The sequence below is a fragment of the Salvelinus sp. IW2-2015 genome, unplaced genomic scaffold (assembly GCF_002910315.2).
Source record: "Salvelinus sp. IW2-2015 unplaced genomic scaffold, ASM291031v2 Un_scaffold1306, whole genome shotgun sequence".
NCBI classification, from domain to species: domain Eukaryota; kingdom Metazoa; phylum Chordata; class Actinopteri; order Salmoniformes; family Salmonidae; genus Salvelinus; species Salvelinus sp. IW2-2015.
In genome coordinates this window covers 23,630-33,482 of record NW_019942830.1, presented here as the reverse complement: position 1 = coordinate 33,482, position 9,853 = coordinate 23,630, and the positions used below count along the sequence as shown (strand labels likewise).

The 9,853-nt window shown below is 40.3% G+C and overlaps 1 protein-coding gene across 1 annotated transcript; it reads left to right on the top strand.

The window, feature by feature from the left end:
• Window positions 1–6,288: 6,288 nt before the first annotated feature.
• On the top strand, window positions 6,289–8,652 carry cyb561d2 (cytochrome b561 family, member D2). Its single transcript, XM_024137782.2, has 4 exons — window positions 6,289–6,423; window positions 6,653–6,903; window positions 7,037–7,074; window positions 7,232–8,652. Exons 2-4 carry the CDS (start codon window positions 6,777–6,779, stop codon window positions 7,733–7,735), a joined length of 669 nt encoding a protein of 222 aa, XP_023993550.1. The 5' UTR covers window positions 6,289–6,423; window positions 6,653–6,776; the 3' UTR covers window positions 7,736–8,652.
• Window positions 8,653–9,853: the final 1,201 nt, after the last annotated feature.

Below are 9,853 nucleotides of genomic sequence, written 5' to 3'. Positions count from 1 at the left end.
CGAAATGTAGCCTGGCCCTAGTCAAATTGGCTGTTTCACTGATTAAATATTCAATGTTTTGGAAATCACCCGAAGAGAAGCCTCGGGTTAGAAATATGGAGCTCTGTTCTCCAAAACCACACAGTGAAGATGAAAGCAGAGATGTTAGTGTACATTGTATGAATATTAAAGTGTAATGTGTTTTTAGTATAGCATTTGCAGACAATATTGAACAAGATTAATGAATGGAGTAATGAACAGCAGGTGAATAGGATAACTGCTCTGCACGGTAGGCCTTTAACTATCATGCTCCCTCCTTTTTATGATGAACCCAGTGTGAGTTTATGTTATCCTTTATCTTCTTCCTTGCTCAGAGAGGAAACGCTGTCTTCATCAAGGGGAAGGGAGGGRGGGTCTCTGAGAGGCCCACAGTAGATAACAAACACTGGGCAGTGAGAGTGAGAGAGAGAGTCTGGCACTGGGCCATTGGTTACAAGAATGGAAGGAATCCTCTCCTTCTTTCCCATTGGAAAAATATGTTAATTGGTTTTGAATGGCTGATTTGCTATGGTTGCTGCCTGCTGGAGTCCGAAATTAATCCACTCATTTCAAAGCATCAATCTGAGCAGGCTCTTTTCTGACCAGTAATCCAACATTAGTGAACTGAATGCAAAACTAATTTGACAAGAAATATGTTGCATTATTAACACTGGCCCAGTTGGAAGTCCTGAACCGAAACCATTTCATAAATTATAAAATAGTATATTCCTTTGTTTTGTATAAACATACTTTTTTTCTCATTCTTGAGAGGGACAATAGAAGGCAAGAGGAAGTAAAATACACCTTTATCATGATGTCAAACATTTTGTATCCTTCCTGCCCATTTGTACACAGTTGAAATAGAAACCAAGAGACAAGTACTGTATAATTAAACAGAGAGAGAGAGCAAGAGAGAAAGAGAGCGAGAGAGAGAGATGGAGAACATACTACGACCACATGTGAGTGAAGAGACAATTTAGTCCAGCAGATAAGAACCAAATATACCCGAAATCGTTCCGTTTTATGATACAAGTATCAAACCAGGGGTGCCATTTTATTAAATGGCTGCAATTCGTTTTTTCTGTTCAAATAAAATAGGATAAAATCATCAATTACTTTTTAATGTTATCTACCCACTAAATAAACTCCACAGATAATATAGATAATCAATCTGATCATAAAATATTCTTAAGACCCAGTGGTGTAATGTACTTAAGTAAACATATCTTAAAGTAAAAATTTTGGGGTATCTGTACTTTTCTTTACTATTTATATTTTTTGACAACTTTTATTTTTACTCCACTACATTCCTAAAGAAAATAATGTACTTTTTACTCCATACATTTTCCGTGACACCCAAAAGTACTCATTACATTTTGAATGCTTAGCAGGACAGGAAAATGGTCCAATTCACGCACTTATCAAGAGAACATCCCTGGTCATCCCTACTGCCTCTGATCTGGCGCACTCACTTGACACAAATGCTTCATTTGTCAATTATGTGTGAGTGTTGGAGTGTGCCCCTGGCTATAAGTACATTTTAAAAACAAGAAAATCGTGCTGTCTGGTTTGCCTAATCTAAGGAATTTGAAATTATTTATACTTTTACTTTTGATACTTAAGTATATTTTAGCAATTACATTTACTTTTGATACTCAAGTATATTTTAAACCAAATACCTTTAGACTTTTACTCAAGTAGTATTTTGCTGGGTGAGTTTCACTTTCCTTGAGTCATTTTCTATTAAGTTATCTTTACCTTTACTCAAGCTATGTGTATGTCACGTGTTACAACTTCACAGGAGAGGCATTTGAACGTAAAACAATAGTTTTTTAAATCAAAATGCGTTTTTTGACAGAAATGTCTTCTGGAACATATGAACATTCATGTGCCTTAATAACAAACTTGTATACCATCTGTAAATACAAATAAAATGTTTTAATTATGAGCCTAGTTGGTTTAACAACTGAAAAAGTCAGGAACCTTCCCGCTAGCCATTATTGGCTGAGATAATGGATGGGCTGGACATACCGAGAGATGCGTTCGGATTGGTCTGCCATGTATCATGCTTCTGTCTATAACATGAGCTGCTCAGTATGTGTAGATGATCCTTGCTACCGCGGCTTTTTTGAAAGATATAACGTTAGCCATGGAGAACTGCAAAAGTGTTGCTGCTGCGCTCAACAAAATTGCTGCCCTGAATTTAGCAGGCACTATTGACAAAGATCTGTAGGAAAAAGTTGTGATAGAATACTTTCTGCACACTGTCAGTATGAACCGGAGTGACTTGACATAATGGGCCAAACAAGCGTTCATCCATGCATACGGGTAAGAGTCTGCAGTGGAGAAAGTGGAAAGCTTCAAGTTCCTTGGCATACACATCACTGACAAATTGAAATTGTCCACCCACACAGACAGTGTGGTGAAGAAGGCCAATAGTGCCTCTTCAACCTCTGGAGGCTGAAGAAATTTAGATTGGCACCTAAAACCCTCACAAACTTTTACAGATGCACAATTTAAAGCATCCTGTCGGGCTGTATCACCGCCTGGTACGGCAATTGCACCACCCATAACTGCAGGGCTTTCCAGAGGGTGGTGTGGTCTGCCCAATGCGTCACCGGGGGCAAACTACCTGCCCTCCAGGACACCTACAGCACCCGATGTCACGGGAAGGCCAAAAAGATCATCAAGGACAACAACCACCCAAGCCACTGCCTGTTCACCCCGCTTTCATCCAGAACGGGAGGTCAGTACAGGTGCATCAAAGCTGAAAAATAGCTGAAAAATAGCTTCTGTCTCAAGGCCATCAGACTGTTAACTAGCCATCACAGGCACCTCAGAGACTGCTGCCCTATATACATAGACTTGAAATCACTGGCCACTTTAATAATGTGTAACGCAGACATTGGGAGTCAGGAAGCAAGTCTAAGGGGTGAATTTAATAATACAAAAAAACATGGAACAATACCAAACAAGAGTAGCGTCTGGACATGAGAAACATAACTAATACTGCCTGCAGAAAGAACCAAAGGGAGTGACAGATATAGGGGAGATAATCATAGAAGTGATGGAGTCCAGGGAGTCTCATGAGGCACAAGTGCGTGTAACGATGGTGGTAGGTGTGCGTAATAATAAGTAAACTGGCAACAATGAGCGCCAGAGAGGGGGAGCGGGAATAGATGTGACATAATGGAWCACTAGTCACTTTAATAATGTTGACATATTTTGCACTACTCATCTCATATGTATATACTGTATTCTATTCTATTCTACTGTACTTTAGTCTATGCCGCACGGACATTGCTCGTCCAAATATTTATATATTCTTAATTCCATTCCTTTACTTTATATTGTGTGCATTGTGTGTATTGTTGTGAAATTGTTAGATATTACTGCATTGTTGGAGCTAGAAACACAAGCATTTCGCTACACCCGAAATAACATCTGCCAAACATGTGTATGTGACCAATAAAATTTGATTTGATTTGATTTGGTCTAGCTACATTTTCAGATATTATACTTTACGTTTCTAATTTTGTCAGAAACTCATTTTCATTGCAAGTTCAAGCGTATTGTTAGCTAGCTAGCAAACATTAGCTTCCTGGCTCTCTAGCTAGCGTTACGTGTTTGATATGTGTAGTAATATTATTTGTATCTCAGAAACCCATTTGCATTGCTAGTTATAGACTAATGTTAGCTAGCTAGCTAACATTAAATATAGTTGGTTAACTTTATTAACCAGCAGACTTATACTACAGCATTTCATACATGGTGGCTAGCTATGACAATATATTTGTACTGTATGGGTTGGGATTATGGTTAATTGTTTAGCAAGCTTTCTAGCTACATGTCTAAACAAAAGACTCCACTTCGCCAGATGATTACATGACCCATCAAGTTAGCCAGGTGTGTCTGGGTAAGCATAATCTAATATTTTTTAAATATTTATACAATATTTTTATCTGCACACTTTCTATTTTTGATATTGCTACTATGCAAATATGCAAGTAACCATTTAACTGTACTGTTTATACCTTCTGTATCCTGTGCATGTGACAAATCACCTTGAATGGATGTTGACAAAGAAGAGCTCTCCAGTAGGTGTACCAAATCATTCAAGGGACATTTTCTCAAAAGTGGGGTTACAAGTTAATCAACTTTCAAAACAGAATGACTTTCCCATTGTACCTCAACTACAGTGTATGATATGCCATACTGTAGCTCTGAGTCTGTACTTAAAAAAAAACAATTTAAAATGTTGCTACATAAGACCGAATTGAGGTGGTGGGTTACATATTGGACTTGATTCACTTGGCTATATATCCATAAATAATTGGCACATACAGCCCAATGATGGCTTAAAATGTTTGAGGGGGTCTAAAAAACACAATGAAATGGACAAAAAAATATACGTATCCTTTAAACTTTTAGTAGACAAGTGGTGCAAACGCATGCCAAATTACAGTGTTTTGTAAATGTTTTTTATTGTTAGTTCCAATAGTTTACATGTAAACACTCTAAAAAGGTATATGGGTGTTCCCTGTAGTCTACTGACTGCAATGATATATAATATTCTAATCACTCATGAGAATATGCATATAAACCTTCTTGAGTGATGAGAGTAAATACTCTTTTAGCGGATTTCAGAGCATATGATATTAACAAGCTACAGACTAACCTACCTATATTGTTTACATCTGTGCACATTTATTCTATAGCAGCATCATGAGAAAAAAAACGCAACCATTCAGTACAATCATCCATAAATGTCATAAGAAATTACGTGGTGTTTTTGGTCTTACAGTAATGTTGTAGTATGCTATTATGCTCAGGCTGTTATACAGAATCATAATGAATCATTTACTAAGTGTTCTTGCGAGACATTGATTCATCGTTCTGGTGTGCTCCGGCAGCATTATACCCATGATTATACATCGTTTTCCAAAATGACCACCAACCAGCTCCATAGGGCCATATTGGACAGGATTCACATGGCCATATCTCCATAAATAATTGGGACATACAACCCAATGATTAATTAAAATGTTTGAGCGGGTCTGGAGAACACAATAAAATCTATCTTTTAAATATTTTGTAGAAAAGTTGTTAAAAAGGGCCACAACATTATTGCCAAAAATACTTTAGACATGCCCTAGTGTGTGAAATTTGGTGGCTCTATCACAAAGTACCCAAAAAAGTAATGTAGCTGCTGGACTATAGTCAAAATTACCTCAATATGACCCCTATTAACGTCTTACGAGTACTTTATGATCAGAATTATTGTCTATGTTATCTGTGGAGTTTATTTAGTGGGTAGATAACATTAAAGTCATTTTTATATTGTTTAGAATGATTTTACCCTATTTTCTTCTAACAGGAAATTCGGATGGCAGCTGTTTTTTGAAAGTGGCCTCCCTGGTGATTGACAGGCTTCCCAGACTGCCTCCAATCTTTAAAATGTTCCTTAAGTTATCTAGTATTAGTGTACCAAGTTTGATACTTGTATCATAAAATGGAACAATTATTTCAGCTATCTGCAGGACTAGTTGGTTGCAGTGTATCTGAGTGGACGAGGGCCTTTATGCCCTAGTGAGAATGTGTCATTCTAGTGTCTAGCCGTGTTGCACAAGTCTCATGCTTGTTTGGGAGGAATTGGAGCACATTGAGTAGTGAATGGAGGAGCACTGTGTCCATTGAGTGGTGCAGTTTGAAATGGGCGGTAGCCTATTCCAGGTTCCCATTTAACAGCAGTGCGCAACACACAGCACAATGCTACAATCATACCATGGCTCCACAGAGAGATCATTATGCACCATGATGAGTTTACAGACTGCATTATTCAAGATTTAGCAAACTACTTCTGGACATTCTGTTGTATTCTTGATTCCTTGTTCATTCTCTAGGCCTACTGCTCGGGGCTTGCTCTACTGGCAAAATCCGACTTTCCCCATAAAATAATGATTAGGAAAGGTTAATCAGTGCAGTGAAGAAAAGACAATGTAGGCCAGCTGATGGTTTGTGCTCCATGATCATTCCTTTTTTTTTTTAGCATTTCCTTCTGAATATAACACAGTGTTGGTGCAACAGTTGGAATCCAGCCTGTTCCACAATGGAAATTAAGTAATTAACACCTCTCTTTATGTAGTCGGGTCATGATAAGGAAGAATGCGCTCAGTGCATTCCAAAAGCTTTGAAATACTGGAACGCAACTGCTTAACTGAACTACAATCCCCAAAATGCACCTGAGAAAGTAGGAAGTGTATAGTGATTCTTTCCACGTCACACCGCAGCCAGAATTTCAACGTCAAGCAAACGTCGCATAGTCATGCTGATTGAGAATAGAACATTGCGCGCAATTAAGGACCATTTTCATAATCTCTATGCAATTTAAATATTTACATTCCGGTAGGTATAAGTCTTATTTAGCAACACGTGTGGTTATTGTGGTAGGCTACTGTTTGACGTGCTTATCCCACTCTCACTTGTCAATAACGGTTTGCAATAGCTTTCTCGTTAAGCATATTCTACTTTACTGAATCAATTTAGTGAGGAATTTAATGGTGTTATGCTTTGGTATTAACTTTCACTATGTGTTTCGAGGAATATACAAAAAAGTCAGCTTTTCTGTTTTCAGGAAAAGGAATCAACTCCCCCTTGTGGGGTAAAAAGGTAGCTGTGGGTTCAAATGTGGTTGCCCTGACGTTGGATGCGCACAGTTCTGCCTGTCCGTCTCTTGTACGAGGGAAAGGCGGGAAACCATGGCGAAACTCTCCGAATCAGAGCCCCGAATTTACAGTTTTGGGAAAGTCGCATGTGGGATACTGACTCACGTGCTTTGTGTTGTCTTCACTGTGTTTATCACGGTATTGGCCAAGCCTGGAACAAGTGAGTAACCTAGCCTTGGCGCCAGAAGCAGAGCACCCATCAATGCTGTTCCATATCTGCATATAACACATGGAATACTTTATATTGAGTTGATGAAACGAGACAATATTTTTGGGGTTGATCTGTTTTTCAGGTTTGTTCTCTTGGCACCCTTTCCTGATGACACTGGCGGTAAGGTGACACATCTGTGTGTGCATAATGTAATCTGTGAATTCATCTCATTCAAATGTCTCAGAAGTGTTACAACAGTTCACGGTCATTCCATCTTTCCTCCACCACTCTCACCTTCTTTTCTTGCCGTTCTCTTGATCCCCCTCTTCCCTCTTAGTTCTCCCTCTGCATGACAGAGGCTGTGCTCCTCTTCTCTCCACATTGCTCTCCCATTCGGAAGCTTTCCCACAAGACCAAGGGGCGTGTCCACTGGATGCTGCAGTGCCTCTGTGCCAGCTGTGCCACCCTGGGCCTGGCATCCATCTTCTACAACAAGCACCTGAACGGCAAGCCCCACTTCGCCTCGTGGCACGGCCTGGTGGGCCTGGGGACATTGTGTGTTGTTGGGGTGCAGTCTCTGGCCGCTCTGCCCCTCCTCTACCACTCCCTGGCTAAGGGGTGGTCCCTGGCTAAGCTGAAGCGCTACCACGCAGCATCTGGCCTAGTCACTTACCTGCTGGGAAGTGTCAGTCTGCTCCTGGGCATATGCTCAGTGTGGTTTACAGGTGCTGTGGGAGGATACACCTGGTACCTGGCAGCACTGTGTCCTACCCTCAGCACCCTGGTCATCATGAGCCAGGTGTCCAATACCTACATGGCTAAGAAACGGCTGGTGTCCTAACCAGGCATTCCGCCAAAACCAAGCTCACAAACAGCAGCCATAAACTATTACTGTATTCAAATGAAGCTTTAATAAAGCTTTACTGTAAGGCTCGCCGTAGGGCTATGTTTGGAAGACCAACCTGCATTCTGCCTAATGCCCAAAAGTACCAGTGCCTTACATTGGTGAAATGATGATTTTGTTACATCTACTGCTGAACTATTTCTAATTTCAAAGTTTGGTCTTTGTATGTTAATTCTACCTTGAGCAAAAAAAAGTGCACGGAATCACCAATGAGCATAGCTTAGCTGTTTTTTCCCCCATGTGATGACAGGCCTCGGTCTTTTTGAGTATTTAGTAGTGTATAGTACAGTAGTATTTTGTATCCGAGAGCCAAGGAGACAAAGAAAGCCTGTTATGTGTCTTAAGGAAGTACTAATATTGGTTGTTAACTATGCAAAACAACTCCTAGAGGCCACTGATGCTGCTTGATTTTATTTGCCTTTAGGCTTGAATGGACCAATGCACATTTTTTTGTGATTGGTTTGTTTTTATAAAGGTGATGCATTTGTGTGCTAGTTTACACTAAGGTGTGAAATTCCAGCCAAATACGTAAGATGTCATATTTACTGATGTGCTAGGCTGACTGCAATGAAGTGTCAAAAAAAGAGCGTAGTGTTTGCTCCCATACATTCTGTAAATCCATTACCCTCAATTGTCTTAATGAAAGGATGTACGCATAGTTTCATCATAAGCGCATCATATTCAAATCCATTATCCTCACATGGGCGTTTCATAGATTTCCAGCTGCAAGAGTGCAATTGAAGGTCGAGTTGAACATAATTCATGGAATATACTGTAGATTATTACTGATCATTGTTGACATGTTTTGTCAAATGTATATTTTGATGTAATTTCAATAAAAAATACATTTTGCATATTGGTATGTTTCCATGTGCATATACAGTGCATTTTATTCTAAAATGTATTACATTTAAAAAAAAATCCTCAATCTGCACACAATAACCCATGATGACAGAGCGAAAACAGGTTTGACATTTTTGCTAATTTATAAAAAATAAACAGAAATACCTTATTTATATAAGTATTCAGACTCTTTGCTATGAGATATGACATTCAATCCAATGAATTAGGTTGACGCCCAGGTGCGTCCTGTTTCCATTCATCATCCTTGAGATGTGGTTAAATCAATTGATTGGACATGATTTGGAAAGGCACACACCTGTCTATATAAGGTCCCACAGTTGACAGTGCATGTCAGAGCAAAAACCAAGCCATGAGGTCAAAGGAATTGTCCATAGAGCTCCGAGACAGGATTGTGTCGAGGCACAGATCTGGGAAAGGGTAGCAAAAAAAATAATTCTGCAGCATTGAAGGTCCCAAGAACACAGTGGCCTCCATCCTTAAATGGAAGAAGGTTGGAACCACCAAGACTCTTCTTAGAGCTGGCCGCCCAGCCAAACTAAGCAATCGGGGGAGAAGGGCCTTGTTCAGGGAGGTGACCAAGAACCCGATGGTCACTCTGACAGAGCTCCAGAATTCCTCTGTGGAGATGGGAGAACATTCCAGAAGGACAACCATCTCTGCAGCACTCCACCAATCAGGCCTTTATGGTAGAGTGCCAGACGGAAGCCACTCCTCAGTAAAAGGTACATGACAGCCCGCTTGGAGTTTGCCCAAAGGCACCTAAAGGACTCTGACCATGCAAATCAAGATTCTCTGGTCTGATGAAACTAAGATTGAACTCTTTGGCCTGAATGCTAAGCTTCACGTCGAGGAAACCTGGCACCATCCCTACGATGAAGCACGGTGGTGGCAGAATCATGCTGTGGGGATGTTTTTCAGGGACTGGGAGACTAGTCATGATTGAGGGAAAGATGAACGAAGGAAAGTACAGAGAGATCCTTGATGAAAACCTGCTCCAGAGTGCTCAGGACCTCAGACTGGGGAGAAGGTTCACCTTCCAACAGGACAACGACCCTAAGCACATAGCCAAGACAATGCAGGAGTGGCTTTGGAACAAGTCTCTGAATGTCCGTGAGTGGCTCAGCCAGAGCCCGGACTTGAACCCGATCGAACATCTCTGGAGTCCTGAAAAAAGCTGTGCAGCGACACTCT

Excerpts from the sequence above, each read along its gene's own strand:
- cyb561d2 (XM_024137782.2), top strand. The coding sequence starts at position 6,777 with ATGGCGAAACTCTCCGAATCAGAGCCCCGAATTTACAGTTTTGGGAAA. Across the intron at positions 6,904-7,036 it reads ATTGGCCAAGCCTGGAACAA|GTTTGTTCTCTTGGCACCCT; the intron begins GTGAGTAACCTA and ends TCTGTTTTTCAG. Across the intron at positions 7,075-7,231 it reads CTTTCCTGATGACACTGGCG|TTCTCCCTCTGCATGACAGA; the intron begins GTAAGGTGACAC and ends CTTCCCTCTTAG.